This window comes from Psittacula echo, assembly GCF_963264785.1.
Source record: "Psittacula echo genome assembly, chromosome: 5".
NCBI lineage: Eukaryota > Metazoa > Chordata > Aves > Psittaciformes > Psittacidae > Psittacula > Psittacula echo.
This window is the reverse complement of record NC_137739.1, coordinates 8,576,969-8,604,736: the sequence shown is the minus strand read 5'-3', so window position 1 is coordinate 8,604,736 and position 27,768 is coordinate 8,576,969. Positions and strand designations below refer to the sequence as shown.

The 27,768-nt window shown below is 40.2% G+C and overlaps 1 protein-coding gene across 1 annotated transcript; it reads left to right on the top strand.

Moving 5' to 3' along the window:
- Positions 1–395: 395 nt before the first annotated feature.
- On the top strand, positions 396–27,768 carry MOSMO (modulator of smoothened; the record flags this gene model as incomplete). Its single annotated transcript, XM_080617919.1, has 3 exons — positions 396–501; positions 20,677–20,889; positions 27,041–27,768. The coding sequence occupies 3 exons, from the start codon at positions 396–398 to the stop codon at positions 27,223–27,225; spliced, it is 504 nt and encodes a 167-aa protein (XP_080474045.1). The 3' UTR covers positions 27,226–27,768.

Here is a 27,768-nt window from a genome sequence, read left to right as displayed (position 1 = left end):
CCACCTCCGCGCACGGCCACCTGCCCGCCCCCATAGGGCCAGTCCCGTCCCACGCCCCGCCCACCGGGGCAAGCCCCGCCCCGCCGCGCCCCAGGGAATCCCACCGCCCTGTCGAGCGTTCCCCCGCCCCGTTATGGTGGAGGCACCGCCCCCCCCGGGAAGCTCCGCCCCGCCCGGGGTAGAACGCCGGGGACGGTGGGTTTCGCTTCCGGAGTATCCGTCGTCCCCCCCGCCCGGCGGGTTCGCTTCCGGCTCCGTCCGGGGGGCTCGTCCGTGGCGCCGTAGCCGAGGGGAGCGCGGGGCTCATGGAGCCGTGGCTGTGAGGCGCCCCCGGCCCGGGCCCACTGTGGGAGCCGGGCGGAGGCCGGAGCCGGGAGCCGCCGGAGCCGGAGGAGATGGACAAACTGACCATCATCTCAGGATGCCTCTTCCTGGCCGCCGACATCTTCGCCATCGCCAGCCTGGCGAACCCGGACTGGATCAACACCGGCGAATCCGCGGGTGAGCGGGGCCGGCGGCGGGGACCCGCCCGGGGGGCGGCAGGTGGCCGGGGAGGGCTCCGCCGGCAGCCGGGGTGTCGGGGCCGGGCGGGGTGCGGGGCCCGAACCGGCGGCGGGGACCGGGGAGCCTCCTCGTGAGGGGCAGCTCCTCAGGTGGGGCCGAAGGGCCTAGCGCTGCCACGGTGGGGCCGGCGTGACGGAAGCCTGGGGGGCTGGAGCTCCGGAGGGCTCCTGGCTCCGTCCTTAAGGCGAGCTTTCCCGCGATGTGGCCAGGGTCGAGGCCCTGGGTCAGAGCTGGCGGGACCCTCCTGCCCAGTTGGAGCCACCGGTGCCCCGCGCTGCCTACCGGCTGCTGGTCCCAGAGCCGTGTCTCTCAAGGGGTCCTGCACATGCTCCTGAAGCCTCTCCGCTGTCTGTACAGCCTGAGGTCCAGGGCAGCATCCCCGCCTGCGCCTCGGAGGTTCAGTCACCTCGGACAGGGAATGTGGATCAGTGTCTGCACAGTTGTGGCAGGTTTTGACTCTTTCGAACTATACTGATGCTTCTTCCTTTGTTGCAGGGAAGATCTTGCTTTCCTTTGTCTTTTTCTTTTTTTTAGTTCCCCCCAGAATATTTCCTGCATGCTGATTGTTATCAGCTTTTAAGCCTAGATCCTCATGTAGTTTTAGAATGTGACATTGCTTTCTTTTAGAGAAGAAGGATTTGTGTGTCTGTCTTTTTACTAATGATGTACTTGTTTGCATGACCAATTTATTTCAGCCTGTTGATAAGGACCCGCATATTCTGATCAGTGGAGCAGGGAGAGAGAATAGGAAGAGGGCTGCTCTTTCATCTCATGTCCCAGAGAAACCCAAATTTCCATGTCAGGAAAAGAAGCCATCCTTACTACGAACAGATGAAACTATGTTAATCACCTTTTCCCAAACTTACAATTTCCAAGCAAACCACAGGTATAGAATAGAGAAAAGTGCTTTTGGGGTAAAGGCTTCTGTCATACATTCTTGGAGAGGGCTTAAAGAATTTTGTTTGTTTTGTCTTGCATCTTCCATGCCTAGTATTCAGGTGTGTAAGAGGATCAGACTGGTTCAAATGGAGTAATATTTCCTTTATTCTGATGAAGTAGATTACTGGAAATGTCGGCTGTTAGGGACTGATGACTGCTAGGGATTGCTTGATTCCCTTTGACCAGGTTATCCTTATGGTTGTTTGAATTGCTTCTTGTTACCTAGGCTAGAACTTGGCCTTTTATACATGGTCCAGAGGAGAGAAAGAAGTCTCTTTCCTTCCTAAAGTGCAGCATTCAGGAACTCGGGATGACTTTACCATTCCTCCTATAGCTAATTATGATATTTTTCTTGCCTATGGCTGTATAAAACAGTTGGATATTTCCTCTTACAATTCCACCTAGCAGAAGTACTGCAGTAGTGAGATTTTCTTTAGGGGCTTGAAGTCAAATAAAACAATCTTCATTTTAAATATTTAAGTATGACTTTTTTAAGTCCTGCCTCATGTTAACAGATCCTGCAAGGTCTGTGCAATTTGTAAGATGCTGGATTCTTTCTGCCTGTGTCGAGATGAAAGAACAAAAACTATTCTGAGGAAGGTGCTGATGGGAAAAAAAAAAAAAAAGAGGTCTTATGGCAACTAAGCAGAGTCTATTATATTCTTCATTAAAGAAAAACGTTTAGTATCTCTTTATAATGCAAAACTTGTTTTATGAAATATTATACCTGGAAACCATAAATTCTTAGTTACTTGATGGATCATTATTTAAGATTAATCTGCCATTTTGGACCTGTACTCCTTTTAGGGTGCAAATAAGAGTTTTAATTAGGCTGGCAAACATTAAATCTGTGATATTTTGAAGGACTTCACTAGTCAAATAATGTTTTGACAGACCTAAGCATTTTTCTTTGCTCTATTTTGAAGCCAAACAAATTGTTGACTTGGTAAAATCGTAAAGGAGAACTAGCTGTCATCCTTCCTTAATGACTCTCTTGTAGATTTTTATTGGTGTGAGATTTGATGCACTCTGAGATGTCTGGTTGAAAGCAATATAAATGCTATTTATACAAATATAAATTCTAGTATTTAGACCTAAAATGAACCTTTTGCCCAAATTGTAAAGAAAGGAAGTGTGAGGATGCCCATTGAGTCAAGGACTTCCTGTGGCAAATGCTGTAGTATTGAATTATGAGATAAATGCTTTTATGAGTGCCATTCATTACCCAGAGACTGCTGTGGAGAAGTATGGCGCAGAAGGATACAGCCCTCATGGTAAACCCTGTCCCAGCTGCTAGAGAGATTCAGGTGCTCTCAGCAGGCTAATCTGCTTGGACCACATTCAAGCCATCCAACTTCCGTATGTGCCACTAAGAAGTACAGGGTTTTTTGAAGCATCCTGCTCTCAGCTTGCACTATTTGGTGAAAGAAAATGTTTCTTTGCTTTACCTCTGGGTTCTTAAGTTTGTCTCCTGTGGGGATTATTCTAGATTCTCCTTCTACAAGTCAGCCTAATATGAAAGAGAAAAGGGGAGTAATACTGTTTCTCTGCTTGGTTGCTGTCCTCACGGTTCTGAAAGACAGCATGGAACAGCCTGGTCGTCTCAGTATTGCAGCTGTTTGAGAATTGCATAGAGCAGAGGTCTTGGCAAACCTGGGAAGGCAGCACTGCACTGGTTCGTTCAGACCTGTTTACAGCTATTAAGGTTGGGAACCTGGGCTTCAAGGAAAGAAATAAATCTGTTCTGATTTGAATGCTAAACAACATGTACAGCTTACTCCAGAGATAACGATGATTTTCTGCTAAATTGGATAGCAAAATAAATCAGTGGCTTTAATGCTTTTCTGAAAAATCTAGATAGTTTTCAATTTATTTTTTTTAAGGAGCTTATGTTCTGGCGAAATCGATACAGGGGAAGGGCTGATCAGTCTCTGTAAGCTAGCTCTTAAAGATAAGTTTTACAGTTTGAAAAATGTTGGCTATAAAAATTCCTCTCCTCTTCTTATGAGCAAAAGATTACAGCTGAGATCACTGAAGGTTTCAGATGCTTATCTTTTTTAGGCCAGAGGAACTACACATCTGTGGACGTGGGTCCAAGTCTCTATTGGGTGCTTTTTCTTTCTGCAGTTTTGTAAGAATTACTCATTAACTTGGCTTCAGGTAATTGATACATCTTTAAGATGATAAAGGAAAGATGAAAATTAAATTGATTTTTTTCTCTCAGAGAGTTGTCCGTGAGGTTTCTTTATTCGTGTTGTGCAGGTACAGAAGGCGATAACTCCAGTCTGGAAACCAGAGGCTTCTCAGCATTCTTGCACTGACATCTTTTCCTTGTCAAACTGATACTTGATGTGAGAAATAAGGACAGAGTTGCCTTTAATTTAAGCCAATGCCTAAGCTTCCACTGCTTTCAGTAGCAGTGATTTTTGCTCCTGCATCTCTAAGCTTCTTTTGTGATGAACTTTAAAAGCTGATAGTTTTGTCTCTGTATGTTCCTTTTTTGTGTGGGAGGGTCTCTAATGATTTTGATATTTTGTCTTCAATATGAGAGGAGGGGGAATAGAAGTTGCTTTAGCTTCAGCTCTCAGACCTTTTATAGGGAAAAGGGTGTGAGCAGTAAGCACAGTTGAAATTAGACATGTTAAAAGCTGTACATGTAGGGGGGTTGACAATTTGAAATGCTTTTAGGATAGGTCAAATAATTCAAGAGGATAATTTTGTCAAATAAAATCCCCCCTCAGAAAGCTAAGCTTTCACTTTGTTTGTATGACTTAGTCATCCCTTCCTATGTAGCATGATTGTTCATTTGATTCCAATTTAGAGAACAACTTGTACCTTTTTTATAGCAGTCATTAAGCTAATATGGATGTCAGGATTTAAGGCTGCTAAACCCTGATGGGTAACTTCTAAAGCAAGTATTTATCACATCCTCTTATGCTGATACATGCACCAAAACGGGACACACGGTATAATGTTATAGCGAGGCCACTTAGCGTCTGCACACAGTGCTGACTTCGGCAATCCTAGTGTTCAGCAGAGCTTCCAATTTCTTCTCTCATCTGTGACATAAGCATCAAGGTCACTTATGTCAGGAATTATACTTTTAATTTAAACTGCCTTCTGTTCCACGCCATGAAGCAACTGTATGATAGTAAATTGTGAATCTATAACATGTCATTCATTTTAAATTGTCTTTTCTTTTTAACAAATGCTGCCTTTCCGCATATCTTCCAAAGTATTATGTGTAGGTCTTTGTTTTGCATACTCAGTTGCATTTTATGTTTGTGAAGTGTGATTCCAGATTCTGTGTTATCTATAGTTTTACAGAAGAGGAAGCTATACCCAGGAAGCCATCCCTCCTGAAGCAGTTAACTGCCTGCTCCTGTGAAATAAGTTGTCTAGTACTGAGTGGCAAATTACTGTTGTTCAGTGCTATTCTTCTGCGTGTGGTAGTTCTTCCTCAGGAATTTTGCTCCACGGTTCGAATAGGAGCTGTGGCTTTGATGGCATCAGCTTATTGAAGTATCATAAGGTGACAGGACCAAGCAATGATTGCTGGTTCCTGCTGAGCTTGAGACCATATTGCCACAAAAACATTTTTCTGTACTTGGAGCACTGACTATGCAGGGAATAAATCCCCTATACCACATGAAGGTACTTGAATGAACCAGTTTTTCTAAGTAGAATAGATAGAATAGAATAAATAAAGCATAAAAAACTTAAAAGAGAGTGTAAACTTGAGTTCCAGCTAGCATTATTGTTCTAAATGCAGTTGTCTACTCAAAAAGTAGTCGTATGTAAAAATTACTATGGCATATTGCCACTTACTTCTGCCATTTAGGGCTTATGCTGAGAAACTGTTGATGTACAGTGCTCCTCTATGGAGAAATCATGGTATAGAGCAATCTTTTGCTGTCCAGCAAAACAGATAATGTTTAACACTAAACATCGGACTGATAAAATTAGGTTCTGAAACATAATTTTTAGGAGAATACCTTGCTTGTGGTAGATGCCTACAGGTGTGTGAACAAGGAGGGAAAGGTGGTCCATTGCTGATCTGGACCGTGAGGGGATTAGGACCTGTTGTAAGGTGCAGAACCTGCTAACAGTATGTGTGTTTTTGTGTTTCAGAGATGTTGCCAGTGCCTCAAAAACAGCAATACAAAACCTGAGAAAGAACTAGTAAGGACTGACAAAAAAGCTAAACCCCATATAATCTAAATACTCAAAAGAGAGCAGTCTGTCGTAGGTGTGCCTGGACTGGGAGTGTCAGTGCTGTCTTTTAGTAGTTCCATTCCACTTTGTGACTGTTGATGTCTTTTACGTGGGCGTAAAATCTGACAAAGCAAAGTGTTTGAATTGTGCTTGGGTTCTGTCGTTGACCATGCCTTAAGGCACAAGAACAATCAATAGTAAAGGCATTGTTGTCATGAATTAATTTTGTGCTAGCTCAAACACTCAACATTTAAACATATGGAACTATTTTAAGTGTAGGAAGAATCTCATGAAAGAGAGCTGTGTTGGCCTGGTTATTTGAGCCTGCCCAAGCCAAGATGAGAGAGCCATTTGGTTTTGTCCGTAGAGGAACCGATCTTTTACATCTGCTTTTTAACAAAGACAAATTAATACTGCTTCTGTTAGGTGAATGTTTTGGTTTTTCTTTAAGGTGTGTGAAGTTGTAAAACTATTAGTTTGCCTCCTATCAAATCCTGTCAGGTTCCTCATTCTCTTATTACTGTTAAAGAATTACGGAAGAAATACCTGATTATAGAGCACAGATCTGGGAGCCAGTATTTACCTTTCAAATCTAGCATCCAGCACAACTGACTTTGGATGCTGGAAAGTTATTGTGGTAGTACCTCAGTTTCTTCCTCTGTACAATAGAGGTGGTATCTTCGTCACAGAAGCTTCTGTTAGCATTGGCAGCAAAGCTTTAATTTGATTTTTTTTTTTTTTTTTTTTTTTTTTACTTCTTTTTTCTGTCACAGTTTACTGAACAGAGAAAAAAATCTAAGAAAAATGGGTGTTTAATTTGTCTTTTCTGACAGGAGATGTTTTTGCTGAGGTACCTGAGTGTCAGGGATTTGGAATAACTGTTTTTTCTTGAAAGTATTTACAGCAATATGTACAGTTACTATAGAACCAAATTATATTCAGTATGTGCAGATACAGATTTGTTTTCTGCCTATCCTATGCTTTACTCAAGAAGTATGTAGTTGTAAATCTGCTTTATAGACAGTACAAACTGTGGAAAAGGTTGAGACTTCAGCTTTGTGGCTTCAGGAACTGGCTGCATTGTTCTAATAGCGATGAGTTTTTAAATCAAATTAGAGCTAATTTTAAGCATGTATATCACATTTGTTTCCACAATATGATACTGAGATTAACAGAAGAGCGACTTAAATAAATGAATCCTAAAAGTAAGGATTCTGTAGTACGTACTGCAAAACAAAGATTTAAAACTGTCCAAAAAGGAATCCCAGTAATGACCGAGGCTTATTAAAAACATTTGTATCCTTTAGTTTGCAGCCAGCGCTTACATGTGAGCAGCATTATGTAAATTCCATTTGTACTTTTGCCAAAGCAAAAAAGATCAGTAGGTCAAACTTTTAAGCTTGACCTACTTTTTTTTTTTAATAGGTACCTCACAACAGCTCAAATTTTTCCTGCTTGTTTTCTTGCTATTCTTAAAACAAAGTAGAGAGAACGAACTTTTCCCATCTGCCGCAGTAGAGCTGCAAGATGTAGGATTTTCATCTTATGCGGGAGTTTTCAACTTAGTTGTTGAATCCTTTTCCAGCAATGGTTGATACCTGTGTATTTCAGAAGGCAATTGGAGGGACTCATGGCAGAGAAGAAATAGTGACTTCTGAAGAGGTTAAATGCTGCTATTGATTTTAAAATCTAATACATAATTGCATTTGTAATGTGGTGGAACAAATACAATATGGAGGCTGGTTTTATTTCTTGTACAAAGTAATTTGGGGAAATTATAAATGATTATAAATTTATAGTTTATACAATTATAAATTTAAAAGTCCATTTCTTATTACATAATTGTAAGCTCTTTCTGTAATTCACAGTGCTCAAAAATTTAGTGATAGACAAGGTATTTTTTTTATTGGGGGCTATACGCAGGAAAAAATTCTATGGCAATTCTGCAGCAATCCCCTTATGTGTGCTCCAGCTGCTTTGCTCAATCTCACTTTTCTTCCCCAAGCTTCTGACTGATGGAGATACACACAGATCTGAAAAACTGGAGATATGGCCAAGAAGAGGATCTGTGCAGGGTATGTGTCTATTTTAAGGAGAGGGGAAACAAGCTAGAGCATTTGACTGGCAAAGTACTTATATTGGCCTAATTCCACAGGAGTCTATGGAATTAATAGTCATAAGTTATATCCTTTCTCAGGCTGGAGCTCTTGATTTCTTCCTATTATATTTGATTATCTGTTTGATGTATTAACCTGTGGTTTATTTTTTTGTTTTTATTGATTTATTTATTTTAATTTTGTAAATAGAGTTGACTATGAGAGTTTTGTCTCTCTGGTACCTTAGGAAACATAGCTCCTGATTGTGGTGGTTTATCTGTGGGATGAACTAATCCAGTATGAAACACTAGCTGCTAAGAGTTAGAGGTTCAAAATTCCTCAGGGTACATACTAGTTCTCTTTGAGCAAAGCATACTCAGTCTATTACTGGGTCTTTGGTATGAACTAAAATGCTCCCTTATGAAGGCATCAAAAGCCTCTTGGGGATTTACTACAGTATCCGAAGCCGGCATTTCCTATCCACACAACGTAGTGTGATAAGCAACAGTTGGGTGCTACCCAGGAGCTTCATGGTAGCTGCAGTTCTATGCCATAAGTTACAGAGCACTTTGGGATTATTAAGGATGACAGACTCTCAAGGTATAATGATTACTAACACACTTAAATGTTTAAGGATTTGTCCAGTTGAAGGACAGTTCACATTAAGTCTTTAACTTTACCTTGAGCAATTCTTTGTGCAGTTGTTTGGACACTGCATTAGTAGGGCTGACTTGTCTCTGAGCTTGGTACATCCGAGAATTTAGTAATCGGGTAACAGTGTTCATAGGCAGTAAAGTCAAGTAGTTTACTTTTGTAGTGCTCATCACTGAGCTGATGTCCCAGTTTATAGCGTTGCAGTTCTTACTGGATTTCCTGTTCTCTTGCTCACCAATCATTGCCTAAGTTGTTGTTGCCTTATTTCTGCTTCTCTTGCTGTGACTGCTTCCAGTGTAATTTAGTTATAAAGTTCTCTTGCTGTGACTGCAGCATTGTAGTTTAGTTATATTTTAAGGAATAGGTATGGGATCAGAATAAGAGAGAATGGTTTGACTCCGAACTGCTTTGCTGTGAATACTTCAAAAGAGCTGCTTTGAATCTAGATTCTTTCTGCACTTCTCAAATTTGTGCCATATATGCTAATGTTACTAGGATGTCTTGGTGAAACTGCTTGCTTTCTGCAATAAAATCTTTGTATACATCTGAAATGAGATGGATCCTGATTTCTGTGATAGGCAGGGCAAATGTACAAGAGGGAACAGTTCTATTTGTAACTTCATCAGTATGAGCTTAGTGCATGAAACTTACATAGTCTTTGATTGTAATGTCTTTATACCAAAGCAAAGTGAAGGCAATTGACCTTAAAGACAAGGTTTTCATGGACCTCAGGTTTACTAAGGGCTGAATTTTGTATAGAAGGTGACTGGTTTGAGTTGAAAATTTGCTTTAATGTTCAGTCTTTTCTGTACAAAATAGTAATTTCATTAACTGCAGCATTAAGAGATCTCTTTTCTTGAGCACTGACAATGACCAGCAGTATTCCCACAGTCAGTGGAAGTGTCAGCTCCAGAACTACCACAGTGGAATATTCTGATATCTTTTCTTGTAGAGGAGAAAATGCATTGCATCTTCAGTGCCTGTTGATGCGAGGAGCATTGTGAGCATTGCGTGCTGTGGGGGAAGAGAAGTTAAAAGGGTGAAGAAATAATTGTTTTTCTCCTCAGGTTGAATTCCACTCTGAAACTAATCATGCACCTAAATTCATGCATTAATGATGTAGCTCTCCATTGTAGAAACTCATGTGGGAAGAAGCACGTTTCACTTTGGTTTTTTTTTTAAGCCCACACTTAATTCAATTTAAAAACTATGCAACAAGATTGTACAGGAAACCTGAAAAGATTGAATGGCCAAGAATTTCCAGTGTGGTCTCATAAATTCTTTCAGTGGAACATTACTGGGTCACTTGGCAGGTACAAAAGCGCCCTGAAGCTTAATACATGAAAAATGGTGAAGGTGAGAAGTAGTAGTTGCTGTTTTACAATTGGGAGTCTGTTGACTTATGCCCAATGTAATCTGATGTACATGCTCTCTGTAAGAGTATGTTCAGTAAGATGCAGCCAGTTATAAAGACAGAGCATTTCTTGGCTGTTTATATTGAATCTAAAATTAGAGAGCCTCTTGTTTCACAGTGTGAGTATAACAATTGTGTATGTTAACAGATATGCTCTTTGGAGCACTGTATAACATCTGATTGCTTTTTAAGAATAGTCCCACTTGTTCAGAGAGGACTGACCCCTGCTGTTAAGATAAAGTATTTTATTTCAGTGAAGTGCCCATTTAACTGTTCAGGAGTGGTCTGTCTTCTTTTATTCTAGGGGAAAAAAAGAAGTCTCCAGACTCTTACGGTCTATTTTTGTAGATGCTGATTTGTGATAAAGCAGAAAGTGTTATCAGCGCACAGACAGCACCTGTTAATTGCCTAAATAATTCAAGCTTAAATTATGGACGCTTCTAAAACAAGGACTTGCCGTACAAGAAAATAAATCCTGAATATGCTCCCTGCCTTCCCATTCTTCTTTGGTTTTAGTGTTTTGTTGTGATGGGAATAGCAGGCTAATGCCTACATTTTAGAATTATTACTGCAGAAGGTGGTTGGGTTTTTTTTTCCAGTTTGCCTGGAAAGTTTAAGCTGCCTTTTGTACTGGGAGGAGGGGGCTTAAATGTTGTGCTGGCTGTCCCTGAGGACACATTGTATGTAGTTAAGTTATATGTCAGTTGGTCTTTCAGCACTTAAAGCATTACTCCTACAGAATAAATTCTTTGTTGGCTCTGTACCTCATCACTATTTAAAGTGCAGTTTAACCTGTATTTCTGGTTGTTAGAAGCATGTCATACACAGATTTGGCAACAGTTACAAAGTGCCTTTAGGAATAAAAACTAAGGTTAGGTTTTATTCTGACTTGAAATGTTACTCTTGTTGCAATGAAATACATCTTGGGACACTTTAGATGCCATTCTTCAATTGACAAAGATACTTTATAGAATAAAGCAAGTCTAGTAGAGATAGTATCTTTTATATCCCGTTAGTAGGCTTGGGGAAACCTGTGTGTCCAAAGAAGGACCTGCAAGACCAGAAATGTGCTTGATTTTCCAACTATTCCAGTGGTTCTAATAAAAGGTATTACTTCTACCTGTAAACTTCCCCTCTCATGGCTTCATTGCTATAAATACGATCCTGCCATCATTTATGTGATTAAAGAAATTGCCACCAAATTGTTACTACATTTTATTTGCTTTTTGAGCATTTTAATCTTTATTGAGGAAGGTCTGTCATACCTTCTGGCAGTGTGGGCCTAAAATTTGCTCTTAGCAGTGGACCAGGATAAAGTTAGGCTCAGCTTTAAGAAAGCATTATGTGCTTATAAGGTGTATTTAGTTGAGTGTTTGCAGAGCAGACAATCAAAATGTGCAAGTCTGTTTCTAACCATATAAATGCCCAAAGGCATTTAAACACTTCTTTTTTCACCTTACACCACTGGGTGATTCATAAGGCCATGGAGGAGCCAGATCAGTGGGTGTCCTTGGAGCATGTCTGACGCGAGCTGAGATCAGCGCAAAGCTGCAACAGTTACGTCTGACAGAGGAAGATGATCCTCATTCCTCCTGAATTTCATTTGATAAAATGCACAATCTTGAGGGCAGGACTAGAACCTGAATTTTCTCCCTATCTTTGTCGCTAGGCCAGAGAAAATGTTGACACCTATTTTTGTCTCTGTGAATATAGGATATTTTACTTGGTGTGATTTGGGGGTTTGGTGTATCTGTCCTGATCTGCTTGGACATCTTAAGCTTGAAACTGAACTGGCTTGGTGAAATGGTGCAGGAGTTAAAACATGGAGAGCTTTGAAGTCCACTTGTTGCCAGCCTGTGAACAGACCACCTTATAAGACACCCATGTGTAAGATGATCCCCTAAACCACGAGGATCCATAATTTCTGTGTTTTCTGGTTGTGCTGGGTTAGTACCATGTGGCAAACTCTGGTGCTGCCATTACTGACCCAGCCTGGCCACCTCACATCACTGGTTCCTGCAGGTGGTGGCCAGCCTTGAAGAGCCTGTGCATCAACCATAGAACTGTGAAGTCATCAGCAGACCCTTTCTGAGAAGATAGGGTTGTGTGGTGTATTGGATGGAGAGGTATCATTTTACAGCTCTGTCTGAAGCCAAATATAACTCTGTTAAAAAGAACACAAGCTCATCAGATGTTAAATGGCAGAACAGCTGTAGGTGTCATAGCTTCTAGCTTTCAGTTGAACATATGGTATGAAAGTGGTGTAGCTGACTAGAAAACTCACTTTTAAATATTGACACTGCCTTTGATCTTTCAGCTTTTTAGGCAGTGAAATTTGTCAACTTTGAGGAACTGTATTTTGGTTGGGAGAAAATGGAAATAACTGTGGATGTTTTGTTTTTTGGGGTTTTTTTTGGTGTTTTGGGGTTTTTTGGGTTTTGTTTTTTGTTGGATTTTTTTTAGCTAAATAAAACATCAAGTTTTGTTTTGGCTTTTTTTGAAGTTCTCTTTTTCATTTTCCCCCCCAGGCTCTTGCCACTTTAGAAACTGCAAAGATACCAGTCACTGACAACACTATCCTGTTGTGAAAGTGCTTACAGTGTCAGAAAACAAACAGCCAGGAGGATGCAACTTATTCGAGATCCTGTTTACCAACATTTAATTAATGTTGTCTTCTGAAGTAGGAAAGAATACCTTTAGCATAGGCAGATTTCTTGGCTGTGATGCATGAGAACACACAGAGCCTTTGTTATGTCCTCAGGAGAGCTGTTCCTGTGGTGTTGCCTGAGGAGAGATCTTTCAGTGTGTGGTGGTTCAGCTCTTCTAAAAATAATTTAAGAAAAGGGCAAAACAAACCCCAGGCATTCAAAAGCCGCTCCCCAGTACAAAAGCAGCATGGCATTGGAACTCGCATGGTGGAACTCACAAATAAACTTGGATTTTACTGGTCCAAATGCCTGCAATTTAAGCAGTGCTTAAAACTTGTATATCATAATGACTGTCATCTGTAGTAATAAACTTTTCTAATATGTGTAAGTCATAAGGGTCTTTCCCAATAGATGGCCCCTGATTTTTATATTTTTCCTCTTTGGGGGTAGGAGGAGGGAAGGAGAAGTTTGTAGTTTTTGTGGAGGGGGATTTGGTTTGAATTAAACATGATGCAAACACTGAATTGAAAACTTTTGAGACAACTCAGGCACCAGATGGGCAAGGCAGGCTTTTCTGTTCATATACCACAACTCTTTTAACAGTGAGTTTAAGCTTTCAGAATGAGAATTCTTCTGTTTAAAAGCCAGTAAGCTTTGGAGTTTTAAAGAATGCCAAAAATGGTACCTAATAAATTAAATTCTCTGGAAATTAGATTGTTAAATAGCATTCTATTGGTAGGTTCCTCATAGCTAGCATAAGCTGGCTTTTAAGCTAGGGATATTACCTCACCTGTTGTTGTCAATATGAGTATCTTTAAGAAAGATGGTTAGTTCCTGAAACAGAGAATTGCGCTTTATATCTCTAGAGCAAGATGAATGGTCTATTTCAGAGTTGGTTTGAAAGGGAGAGAGCTTTCTGATTTCAGAGAAGGAGATAAATGGAGTAGAAGAGAAATAGCTTATATAATAACATGCTCCGTCTTGCAGTATTGACTTGAATGGCTCTTAAAAGACACATTGCAGATATAGCAAGGACTTTGCAAGTAAATCTAAGTCTTTATTAAAATTGATCTTTTAACATTTTATGAATACTTTTAAGTGTTTGTTTTGTACCATTAAATACCCAGCAGACATATGAATTATCTTGCATCTGGTCTGCTTCGGAGTGAGCAACTCCCAAAGCTTTTCTGTCAGGGTTACAATACCTATTAGATTATTTGAGAGACAAATCAGAGTGAATGCCAAAACCATAAGATCTGGCATACAAAGGATAGGAAAGATAATTTATAATCCTTTTGTTTTGAGCTCCTCTATGTTCTGTGCCTTTGCAGTTAATCCGCTGTTATTCTTTTAAGCCTTTCTCTAGATCATCCTTTAACGTTCATAAATCTTATTTTAGTAAGTCTGAACTTGGTTGCCTTTTAATCTACTAACTGAACAACATACTGGAACATCCGCAGTAAAAGAATCAATATGTCATGCCACATCCTGAATGCTGTACTTGCATGGTAACCTCGAAGTTATTTTAGTGGCATCTAAAGAGCATCTATTCAAACTACCCCCATCCATCACAAAAGAAGTAATTATTTATGCAAGAACAGTAGCAGATATGGTATTCTCATACTTCATTGGAAACTGGCAGTTGATCTTCTTATATTTTGATCCATTTATATACCCTTTATAGTTATTTAGGTATAACCCAGTTTTATATTGTTCTCCAACAATGACCTAAGCAAGAATGTGGAAGAAGGGGTGTTCAACTTAGAGTTTCTTAGCTGCAGTTTATGTGTATATGCTATCTTACAAAATGGTCTGAGGTGACATAATTTGAGGTTATAAACATTTTTAAATTGCTTTACTGGGTCAATGGCTGAAAATTTAGATGAGGACAAATGACTTTTCCATTTAAAATTCTATGAGCTGTGCCAGTTGGCATCACTCAGTGGGACCTTATGTATAGAGAGACCTTATGATTTTAACTATTACAACATGGACCATGCCTTTTGTACTCAAGAGGTCTTCCCCAGCATTATTAATCCTTTTTTCTCCCCAGATTTGCAATGTATCTTTTTCCTCTTCACACCAGAGGTGGTGCATATCCTGCAAAGGCATAGCTTTTTCAGTAACCTTTTGCACTGCTTAGTCTAAACATAACTAATCTCCTCATAAGAGAGGGTTTAGGGCCTGATGTCTGATGGAGTTTTACACTGGAATAAGTAGAATGAACTATATGTAGCCTGAAGTACCTCCTAGGTTGTGGCAGGGAAGGATCAGCAGTGTCAGTTCCTTGGATTTTGGGAAAGGCCGAATGGAGAGTACTCTGTTTCTAAGGAACCAATACCTAGAATATAGAATTAATAGAAATTTTCCCCAAAACAAAATACATATAAGTAAACCTAAAGAAGTCATTCTGTCCTCCCTCTTTGTATAGTAATATCATGTAAAGTGCCCATTGTAGGAAAATAAATTCCATATGTAGGACTGGAAAACATCCCACTTAAACTGCCAAATTCCTTGGATGACTTTGAAAAATTTTCTTCGTAGACATACCTCCTCCTTGTTTGCTGTTACGGGCAGTTGCATTGGACCTATTCTTACCATGCTCTGTTGTTTGTTCCTCTCAGGAATTCCTCGGCTATGCTTCGCTCACTTTGAAAGCGGTCTTCTGTCAGAGAGGCTTGGTTGCAGGCAAGGAGCAGCAGACATGTTAAAGGCAAGGTGGCCGAAATCAACTTGATGGTTATCCTTAACACTGGTACAGGGAATTGGTCTGCCATGACAAAATAACTGCATTCTCTTTAAACCTTTTAAGTCTCTGCTTCGACTGGGTGGCAAACTACAGCAATGCACTGGACAGCTGCAGCCTGTTCTTCCTTAGATAAACCTAGACCTTTTCCCATTCAAGTTTATTAATTTCATAGAACTTAGAAACTTTACAAGAACAACTTGATTTCCTCCTGTCTGTGTCTATGGCCCAACAAGAGCTACAGGGAATCGCTTAACTGAGCTGCCCATGTTTTACATATGTCGTTCTCTGGGATGTGACTGTTACCTAACCAGCAGCAACGAATGTTTTAGTGTGCCCAAATAACACAGCTCCATGTTCTGTGCTCATTACTAAAGCATAAAACTTATCAGTGTCTTTGCCATATTGGTAGTACTCTAAGATATACGTCACCAGCAACTCTGTTAACTGTGCTCTTCACATAGTAAAGATAGTTTAACAAGTCCACAGTACACTAAAGAAAAGGATCTTGTTTGAGCAGAAATTGTCTGGCAGTCACAAGTGGGGTTTCTAGCAGAACCACACCATTTCATCAGGACAGGGAGCGCGAGCAGGCAGGCTGCCTGGAAGCGGTTGGATGTTTTAACTCCTCACTAGGCACATTGGCCTGTAATATTTATTTAATGTTGGTAGTCAGGATTTTGCTAAGGATGTGGTTCATGTATGGAAGGTAAAAGTGAGGAAGCTCTTGTCAAGGAATATGAAGGATTGCAGGGGCATTTAAATGCAAGGAATAACATTTTTCTTTAAAATGAGAGGAAAGAGTAAAGATATTGTCAAGTGGGAACTATATGGGAGGACAGAGGAGGAGCAGGTACCCCAAGCGGTATGAGCAAGAGCAGTTCTGAAGATTTGTGCTTTGGTATGTTCATGCTACAGCATAGCTGTTGAGTTCTGTGACCTTCAAACGTTTGAGCCCCACCTCATTCACTACATCGTTCTTTTACCATATCAGTTGCTTCTTATACTGTGGTAAACTCTTCCTGGCAGTGGCACCTCTCCTGTGTCCATGCTTTATCCTGTGTGTTCCAGCAATGCTGCTTTCCAGCCGTGATCTTGCTGTGCCACTTTTAATAATTCAGAAGTGGTGGAGAGGTGGGAGAGCGAAGGGCTGCAGCAATCTTTGTTTCTCCGTAGTGTGTGATTCCTCCTGGGTGGCTCTGGAGTTACCACAGAAACGGGAGAGGGATGGCACAGCACTATGGGACTCGTGGGTCAGTTGGTGGTGGCGACACTTCGGCACGAAGGGATAATACGAGGGCTTCTCCTTCTCTCGTTTGATGCTGTCTCCCTCTTCCCTCAATGGTTTTGTGAAGCTTAATTGTTAATCAGGTGATGCTCCCAAATATTTGTTAAAGAGACTTTTTTGTTACTGATTCAGGTAAAAATACGCAGTGTCAGAAAATGAGCATTACTGGTGGTCTGGAGGAGCTGGGGTAGCGTAGGAATATGATCATGAAATCTTTCACTGGTATAAACTGGAGTCCTGGTTACAGTCAGACTGTCGCTACTGGAAGGTTGTTTAATGTGTTTGAAATGAACTGGTACTTTGGAAAATAGATCTACTGGAAAAGACTAAGGACCACTTGACTGGCATTTGTTCAGTGCAGCATTCTCTGTTTTGATGAAGGCTGAATCTCATCTCATTACCAGTTTTTAGTAATTAGAATATCTATCCTAATCACCTCTCACACTAGCTATACCGATGTGCATAATACCAGTCTTGAAGCTATGGAGGGAGAGGCATGTAAGAGAAAGGGAGCAGCATCCTGCATCTCAGGTTGTTATAGCTGCCAGTGGCTGTGCAGTACGGGCACTGGGAGGTGGAGGATGGGCAGGCGTGGTTACTCGCTGCACATGGTTTAGGGCTGTATCCATCTTTAAGCTGCCTAATATGCTAGCATTAGCTGTGCTGTTTGCTTTATACCTGTGTTACGGGCTTAGATTTTCAGCTATTATGTTGGAATTGTTCTGAGGGAATGACTAAAAGCCTCTTACCTAGGGATCAGAGTGGAACTTGGTGACTGGCTTGAGATGTACTGTTGGACTTTTCGCTGACTACAGGCAGAAGGAGACTGTTCAGCTTAGTATCTCTGTCCCTCCTTTCAATGATAGGGACAGATATGACTAGACAGGTAATGACTAGAAAAAGGTTAAACAGGATTTTCTGGAAGAAGTTAGTTTGTTGGCAGCTGCCTGGCAACTGTTTGCTTTATTGCTCTGAAATGGGACCAAGACAATAAAACACCGTGTAAACCCACTCTTCTTTTGAATTTTGTAGCAAATAAATACTGGTTTTCCACACCAGAGACTTCTGTTGAAGTCTGCATTCAACAGGAGATTTGTCACTATGGGAGCAGCTATGAGGCTTAATTTCCTTCTGCCCAGTTTATGTACACAAGTGAGGTATCCCTGTCAAGTGAGCCTAAATATGAGCTTTAAATTTATTTACAACCACATAATGAATGTTTTTCTCTCAGTTACGTTTGTGAAACCCTTAGAAATAGTTCACAGAGCTTCTCTTGCTCTCCATTTGCCTCCCTAGATTCTGCAGACTCAGGATTCAAAACCTTGAATGTGGAATAACTACTTCAAATTTGTAATCCACGAAGCAGAGTTCAGAGAAAATACTGAGTATGTGTAGCAAAAGCTTAACCATGAAGTTCAGTATTTTTCCCCCAGAATGGCAGATACTTGAATTTAATTGCTGGTGCTTTAAAACTCTCATTAAAATAGAGTGGAACAACACAATTGGGCACCAGAAGTGATGTTGAGGAACCCTGCCCTGAGTAGTTTCTTGCAACTATCCTTGTGTCTTCAAAAGGGGTGCTACCATGGTATTCACAATTCCGAGATTTGTGTTCTATTCTTTTTCAGTTGTGGGTTTCTTGGGATTTTTTATGTTTTAGAAAATCAGCCTTTGGAGAAGTAGACATTGACAGCAAAAAAATTGCACTGGAAAATAGTAGTTCAAGATGGAGTTATCTTCTGTTTTATCTAAATACGGCACTGCTGGGCTTAGCTTTGGTCCATTCTGGTCCTTTCTGAATCTGACATGTTGAATGTGCTCTTACTAGTTGAAAATGTCTTCAGTATAAACTTCAAATTGCATCTGAAACACAGGTTTGTTGTCTCTTTCTAATACATGCTCATCTATAGCAACTGTTCTTCAGTTTCAGTTAACATACAAAATGGAATGGAGTCCAGCACAGTGGTTCTTAGCACTGTTGCTTTTGCCAAAGTTAAAAATGCACTAAATTATTGCCACTGAATTCAGGAGATGTCTGAACTCAGAAAGCATCTGTTGAGTGTGTGATGTCATTTTTATGAAGTCATTCTCTAGATTAGAATTGCAGCTTAGAAAAAAACCCTGACTTCTATTGCAAGTATAGTAAAATTATCAAATCCCGTTCTTACAGAGTGATTGGGATTAATTTCCCATTCTATGATACTGCAGTGAATAGGCTCTTTATCCCTAAACTACAGGAAACTACTTAGTGTTTTGTATGGGGATCTGCAAAATGCTTGTGTTTCAAGGAGCTTGACTTTTAAGGACACATGTACATCTTCCCTCTGCCCCAGAAGGTGATGTAAAATGCAAACGTGGCAGGCTATGAAAAAGCAACTAAGAAGCTGTTCATGTGAAACTGTGTACTGCACAGGCATGTGAGCTGTGTAGAATTGCTTGTGTAATTCTGGTTCAATTTTGTGTAATCTTGGTGCTGAGCAATGGTGTGATTGCTATATATTTGGAGTAGAAAATGCCAGTTTTGTTGCGTTATAACTGACACTTTTTTAAAGGATTTTACTTCAACTTTTAGCTGAAAAGTAATCTCGGAATCTTTCAGTTGGTAAACACGCAATTAAAAGGATGTATATGATTAGGGCTAAAAATTTGTAATCTAAATAGAGGTTACAGGAATGCTTCAACAGAACTGATTCAGTAATGGTTTTGTTCTTGGTTCTTCTCATCCTCTATGAGTGTATTAGAAGAGCTACATCTAATAAAACATAATATTCTGCCTCCTAACCCAATGACTCTAAGCTCAGAAACTGATTCTGCTGGTACTGATTGCTGAGGTGTAAGCAGACAGGATCTGAACACTTGCAGAAGCTGGCTCCAGGGTGCTAGGGGATGCATGCAAGGACTGGTTACGCTTTTGAGTCTTAGCTTACTTCTTTGTTCCGTGCTCCACACACACCCCCTGCCCCCCCCCAAAAAAAAAAGTTAAAGTAGTATGGTAGTTGTTTCTCCCTCCAAAAGACATGCTATACCTGAGCTTCCAAGTCTTACTGTAATTGTTTCTAAGTTTCCCTCTTTGGATTTTAAACAGGTCAACTAAAATAACATTAACTTATAATAATTTGTGGAGGAATATGTTGACTCTAGTATTATCCACTGTTGGTTTTTTGCTCCTAATTTAGATAAAGGACAATTGTGATTACCTAGCAAAGCTGTTCAGAACAAGGGAAAAAATAAGAAGTATGGGACTTTATGAGATACTGAAAGAAATGGATTTTAATCTTGCATGTTAATTTTGGGTTAAAATTTTCCAAATAAAGATAATATTATTATTAAAGCTTATTAAAAGCTTCTGTATGAGTCTAAAAAGCACTGAATTGGATTTTAAATCTGATATTTTTATTTAATAGAAAATACCTTATTTTATGTAAAACTCTATTGTTCCTGTACCAGCCTCATCCTTTTCCTAGGATCTTTTTGGTAGATCTCTTATGTAGATATCCCAGTTTGTGTGTAGTAACTCGTTAGCTGTCAAAACGATTGACCAGCCTCTTGCATAGAGGGATTCTTGAAGAGTTACTGTAAAGAAAAGGGTTTGGAGTTTTTTTAATGTTCTTAAAATTTTGGCACAAATCAAGTGCAGTTTCTGCTGCAAGACTTTGAGGAGTAAAGCTGTATTTACAGATAAGGGGAAAAGACCTTTGACAGTTAAAGGCATTTTAGGGCTGCAGCTCATTTTGTTAGATGATAAAAGTATTTCATCTTGCAAAGATGAGGGAGTGGTCCTCCATACAACTCTGTTGCCACTTTAGCTGTTATTGGCAGGCTTTATAGGAGAGGAGTGCTTTATCTCTTTGATTACACCTTGATTGCCACTCAAGAACCAGACACAGCTTGCAGCCATCTCGCTTCAACTTGTGCGAGCCTGTGATGAAAGAACATGAAAATAGATGTTTAAAGCATGCCCTCCCCACCATCCTCTGAGTTTGAAAGGCTTACTGAGGTTCATCAGAGAAAAAATCCCTCATTTTTGGAGAATTCTGAGCTTTGGTTTGCAATTGAGCGCCCCTCAGAGAGGATTTTGAAAGTTTACTTGCCTCTCTGCTATGTATTTTCAGGTGCTCTCACAGTTGGCCTTGTGCGACAGTGTCAAACCATCCATGGACGTGACAGGACCTGTATTCCTCCACGGCTGCCTCCTGAGTGGGTCACTACGTTATTTTTCATCATTATGGGAATCATTTCACTAACTGTCACATGTGGTTTGCTGGTGGCTTCCCACTGGCGAAGAGAAGCTACTAAATATGCCCGCTGGATAGCTTTCACTGGAAGTAAGTGACCTCAACCTCACAGTTGACCTGTATACAGGATAAACTGGTGGAGTCTGCAGTAACACTGTAGTATTGTTAAGGAGCACTGCTTAGGGCTGTTACTATACAAACCATTCCTTCTCTTTAAATGTCACATCTGAGGAAAAAATAGTATTCTTCAAAAATCAAGGGGTTTGTGTCTTAAATGGCTGTGATTGAGGGGGAGTAATAGAATGCGGGCCCAAGGTGAGATAAAGAAAGGCCTGATCCTTTTACCTTCCTTGGGCAGTGTATTAACTGACCTAAGAAAATGAGCAGGGATAGAGGAGGTCAGTCCTGAATTGTGCATCTGATAGTCTTTCATTCTTCCCCACTCTCATATATCTAGGGCTTATTCCTAGCAGAGTGGAATGACTAAAGATTCCCTCCCCAAGGAAGAGGCAGCAGTTTGATAGATATGACTTACTGCAGTAAGTCTAAAATCCATCCCTCTTTCAGGTGTCTCATGAATACCTTGTTCAGGGTTGATGCTGGTTCAGTTGTTCATGCTCACAGTAGGTGTTTTATTCAGAGTATCTGCATCCTAATTGGCTATGCAAGAGGATTGCCCACTGCAGAGCATCTGCTGTGCTTCACAGCACTGACACTTTTGCTTCCCTAAGTGACCTGCAGCAGTGCTTTAACTGGAAGGAGGAGTAGCAGTGCTTTACTGCCTCCCTTGATTCTGCTCTGTATGAGCACTAGCATAACTCCTCATAGCTGGGCCTTCTCTAGCAGCCCTATGTTTCTACACAGGGAAACATATCCTATGGCTACTTCAGTGCAAAAGAAAAATACAGTGAGGAAGGGGAATAACTTTCAAACTTCCTTTTCTTGGTGTGTATTACAGGTTTAGCCCAACTGTGAAATAATGTGCCTTAATGGTGGGGATGACTGCATGAAAAAAACTCAAAACCTGAGGGCTTTAAAATTGCCTTGAATTATGACATACCACTAAAGATAGTGTGAATACTAACTAGAAAATGCAAGTTTGTGGTTTCCATAGGCATAAATAACTCTGTGGCATCTGTGACATGTAATGATATCTACTATGAATGAGATTTAACCTTGTTTTGGGGAAGGGAATAATATAAAAAAGCGCTGGGCTTCAAAAAAGGTATTTCACTGAGGCACTTGTACAGTCAAACCCATCCTTCTGACAACTTTGCTACACAGCATATTAAAGTAACAGTGCAGCTCTTGCAGACAATGGAGCTATTGAAATGCTGTATCTGTTGTGATTGACTTCAGTTTATTTTCTGGTGGAAGATGAAAATGGCAGACAAGAGTATTACTGAATATTCCATCCCAAGTTTTCTAGTACCCATTTTTGTATACACATGTTTCATGTATGTCTAATGTATGCAGGGAGGGTTTAAACTCAAAATGTCACATAAAATTAAGATGTTTACAGTAAGCTGAAGTCAAAGCTGTAGAGTAAAATGGGTTTTTGGAGTACTGTACATCAACAGTTAATATCACAATATATTTACGAAGGGTTTTTTTCCTTAATTCAGAGCTTGTATTTTGGGCTTTACATATTTTAATGTTTTAAAATATCTCCAATTGTAACATCCCTGTAACATCTTCAGTTTTCTACAACTGTGATGGTTAGTTCAGCCAAAAAGCCTGGTACTCTAAAGCTGTTTTGGTTTTTTTTCCATAGATCTCTTCAGGCTTGCAACAGATCCATTATTGGAAGACTAAATATAGAAGGACGCTTTTATTTCAGCACTTGCCTTTTTGTTAGAAGATGTTTAATAATGAAACGTACCGATCTGTTCTCTTGCAAGTCAGTTATTCATAATTCTATTAAGATACGATCTCTGCATTGCTGAAATTCTAAAATTCAACATCTTGAGTAGTCAGCTTCAACAAATACAACTGTGACCTCTGTATTCCAGTTAATGACGATGGGAAATACTATTGCTTGACTTGTAAGAGAAGGCACTTAAAAAGACCAAAATGAATGGGAGGAAAAGTTCTGTATTTTTCATTTTTCAAAAAGTTGATGTGACTTCTGTGTTTTATTAGATGGCCACAAAAATTAGTAACCTATTTGTAGATCAGTGTTAGGAAACTGTGTGGAATCTATCTGGAATACTGTGAACAGGTCCCTCCTGTCCCAGCCAGTGCTGTAAGATGAAAACATGTAGAAGGGGGTAGGGAAAACAGTTGTATTACATCTCTTCTGCAAGCAGTTTCAAGACTCACCGGCTTTGCACAGGCTGCTAGCAGAAATTCTTCCCACAGAACTTTCTGAACACAATGTAGGACGTGCTATCCTAGGCAGGTAGGGAAGTCTGCTGGGACTGCCAAAGGCAGCTCTGGGACTGGCAGCTCCATTCCCTTTGAATGCAAGGGGTCTAAAGTAAATCATCTAAAGGCAAAGGAATCCTCTTGCTCAGTCCTTTCCTTGCAACTCTGATAGCAGCAAGGAGAGCCTGGTAAGAGGCTGGAATTCCAGTTCATGCTGGAATTTACATGGCAATGTGTAGTTCATATTTTTCATGGAATTTCTGTTTGTAATCCTGTCATCTTGGGTGACTTCAGATTTTTTTCAACCATGTACTTACAAATATGAATTAGTGCTGAGAGCAGTAGTGTCTGTCTTGGTTAGCTATGGGACAGATGAAGGACAAAGGTTTGATCTGTCAATTCTCTTTCCTGTATACACTTCTAAAGGGAAACATGTGAAAGAGTATTTCCTAGCACAGTGTTTGCATCCTTCCCCAGCTGGGAGATTTTACTGCACAGAAACTTGTCTTTCTGGTTTCTCTGCAAAACAGCTTTGTAGAGAGGAGAGACATTTCCTTCTTCCAGGTAATATTGCATGAGTGACAGAAGCCTTCTAAAGGCTAATGTGAAAGTTTACCTTCAATTTCTGTAGAGTTTTTCAAGAATCACAGTATTCTTTCTGGTGTGTATTGTCACTTTGGGCATAGTTTCATCAAAACTAGCACTGATGTTTGAGTCCTGTTTAGTACCAAATTCATACAATGTAATGGAGATTAGATTCTTTCTTCGTGTTCATTCCTTGGCTGTTGCAGGAATTTACAGAGCTCCCATAAGATCTGTTTACATCTTACACAGATTTTGGTCTCTTACCATCTGCTACAACTAGAAAAGGAGTTAATTCTGTGTTTGCTACCACTGAATGAGATGCTTCTCTGAGATGTGTCAAGGGAGGGGATGCTGGACAGAAAAGTATTTCTACCTTTTTTCGAGCAATTACCATATAGTCTGGTATTCTTTTGCCAGAGGATTTCAGTGTTCATGAGTATGATGGCCTTGGGTTTTGGAATGCAAGTAAAAATGGGGTACAGTAATCACATTTTTAATTAACCACCGCTGTCCTGTAAATGTCTATCCCTGGTGTTCCCCAGTGATAATGTGTTGCTTGAGTTACTAAAGATTTGTGCCAGGTGCTGCTTTCTATGTTACTCATCTCTAAAGAGGCAAGCAGATATTACAATGAGTCCTCTAAAGACTAGACCATAGCTTTTTCCTTCTTTTAATATGCTGTATCTTGGATTTTTGAAGTTGTCGTTGGGTGCTCAAAACAATTTCAAGCTAAAGAATTACAGGAACTAGTTCCTTTTGTGACAGCCACCATCCAGAAGCAGTCTATAAATTATCGTGGTTTGTTACCTAAATATTTTTGTTAATGGAAATTGTAGTCATTAAGTGTCTTTTCTGCAAATTTTCCTACGCAAGGAAGGATTTTAAATCAAAAGCAACTACTCTTGAGGAAGAGGTTCTGTATGGGTTGCTGGGAATGTTGCTGGAAATTCACTGAGTTGGTACTACCAGATATGGAGAGTTATATTTGGGCTACAGCTTGTGTGAGAAATTCCCATCCTCTAGCTTACAAATCTCCTTCTTAAAAAATACACTAAATTAACTGACCACTTCATATATTGGATTTTCTCCTTAGTTTCTTCATTTTTTTTATATTGGATTTTCTCATTATCTGCTGCTTATTAAAATAAATTTATCATTAAGACTTTTCTTAATGACTTGTCAGAACTTTGCCCTAATTCCTTTGCCAGGCTTCCTAATCTGAGAGAGACTTTGATGAATCCATTTTTTATTTGCTATTTCAGTAGACTAAAAATTCAGACCACACTAAGAAAATTGCTTGGACACCCTCATAGCAGAACGTGTGCTGTGAGGATGCACAGTGGAAGAGAAAAGATGGCGGGTTACTTGTATAGTGAACGCGTGAAATATGTGTGCACATCAGCATTCTGCACACACAAGTTATTTTTTGGTCCTGCTGTGAACTGATGGAGAGTTGAGGTGCCTGCACCCTTCTGTCCCCGGACAGAACACAAGGAGACACTGGGCACACACTCCACAGTGCCACTAGCAGACTGCTGACCTGGTGTGCTATGCCCAACACACCTCAAAGAACAGTTGTTTAGTAGAGAGGTTTAAAGATCTGTACTTCAGCCATATCCATGAGTCCATCAGAGCTTTTCCAGCTGTGTGGTTCTTGAATATAATAACAGAGATTTAATCTTGGAAGTGCAGGTTGTTTTCTGAATCCTGAAGCTATTTCCTGTGTTACTGTTCAAATGTTGCAGAAGTTTTGTAAATAACTGGAATGCTTATCAGGGACTGACTGGATGTAATAGGAAGCGTGCTGAGTTACGATAATGTGACTTACCCTCAGAATATTGTTCAGATTGTTACTTATTGTATGTGTGTGGTACTAATTACACATCAACCTCTGTTTTCTGGACCACTCAAGCATGGAGCTCTTCTGTGCTTACACAGATGTGCTCAAGAAACACATACACAAGCTTCCTCTCCTCAGATAGACCAGCTGTTGGTTAAGATACATTTGAAAAAAGGGAAACATTCTTTAAGGATTAGATTGTGTAGTGTGGAATTTCATGGGCCAATAATCATGTAGATTAAAACCTTCCAGATTATTTAATGTTTAATGTCTGGTTGCCAATTCTTTGGTTTTGTTTTAATAGATGGCCTAACGAGGTAGCACTGAGCAAGAGTGTAGTAACTATGCAGTTGCCAGATGTTTTTTGGTTTTGCTCTATTTCTTTCACTTTAACAAATATTCTGCGGTGTTGCTACATTAAAAGCGAGACCGGAGCTCCCTCTCGTGGAACATTTGGGTTTTTCCTTTCCTGGAAGCAAGGAGCAGCTGATGCTCTGGTCGTAGATCATGGTTCATGAAACCGTCCTTTTTTGTTTATGCCCAAGTTCTGCTTGGACACGTTTTGAGTTCAGATTGATCATTCCCAAAACTAGTCTCTTCTATGGAACATGAGTGCTTTTGTCCTCAAAACTGAGGCCTATGCTATGCAAATCATAAGCTTTGAGCATTGAGATACATGGCATAAACTATGCATCTTGGATAAACATGGAGTCCCTTAAAGTTTTTACTATGGGCAGGTAACACTGTAGCTGGATAAAATGGAGCATGTGTGTTTAGTCAGGGAAAGCATTAGTGAAGTTACATTAAAAATATTGGGGCTGCTCCAGCCCATCATTTCCTGGTTTGGAAAGACTAGAGATTTTGTCCTGGTAAGGCCAAAGAGGACAGGTGAGCTCCTGAATCTGTTTTACATACCTTGGAAACAAAAGCAGCTGCAACACTGCTGACTTGCACAGGAACCAGTGTTTAAGGTTGCCAGTGGATTTTACTGTTGCTTGTTTGACTTGTGGGGAAGCTGAAGCAGGGAACAGCATTCCCACTTTGTTCCGTGTCTTAGTGGTGGAGACAAGAAGGGGAAGTAAAGGACAGCATGTGGGTCCCTTACTATCAAACAAAAAGCAGCAATATATGTTACCTGAGGAAAGACTGAAAAAATCAGCATGGAAAAAGTCATGGGCAACCTGATCTAGATGAAGATGGCCCTGCTCATTGCAGGGGGGTTAGACTAGATGACCTTTGGGAGTCCCTTCCAACCCAAACTATTCTATGATTCTATGTTTTAAAAGCAAGATAAAGCCTCAGTCATTTCAAGCAAATTAGGTACTGGAATCAGCTCTTCAGTTTGGTCAGAATGCTTTGCTTGCTTTTCTGGACTGCTCTATGAACAAGTAAATAATTTTACTTTAACACAGCAGTGACCATTTTTTTTCTCTTCTTTTTTCTTTGCAGTGATTCTATTCTGTATGGCAGCCCTAATATTTCCAATAGGATTTTACATCAGTGAAGTTGGAGGTCAACCGTATAAATTACCCAACAACACAGTGGTTGGGTCTTCATATGTACTGTTTGTCTTATCCATTTTCTTTACAATAGTTGGACTTCTATTTGCTGGCAAAGTTTGTTTACCTGGCTGATGAATGTCTGAACTGCGGGACTTTATTTTGGAAAAGAGCAAGACATCAGAATTGCATTCTCAGGAGGATGCCTGGATCAGACTGTCAAACACGTACTGAAAAGAGGAATGCTTTGACTTGTTCTCACTATGCACTTTGGATGAAAAAAAGGAGAGCCTTTCCCATAACCAAATACAGACAACACTGACTAATCTCCTGAGCATATTTTAATGCAGTCAGGTCTGCACTGTGATAGGAACTAGTGAAGAATGCTTTACACTGAGAAGCATAATGCCCCGTGTTACTGTACTGTTCCTGTTTTTAATGTCTAACGATTTGGAAGTCAAAATATTTATGAACTTTGTGGTAGACCAGAGGGTTGCAGAGGAATTCAAGTGAGGCTGGCCTCGCTGTTTAGGAGATTAGTATTTTACATCTTCCTTCTAATGAGCAAAGCCTTTGGCACCAATGTGGATCAATCTTGCATTACTGCACCAAGAAGCCAATAGATCAAAACATGTTCTCTAAATGTATGTAAGAGCAAGAAGACATACATCCCCTGCT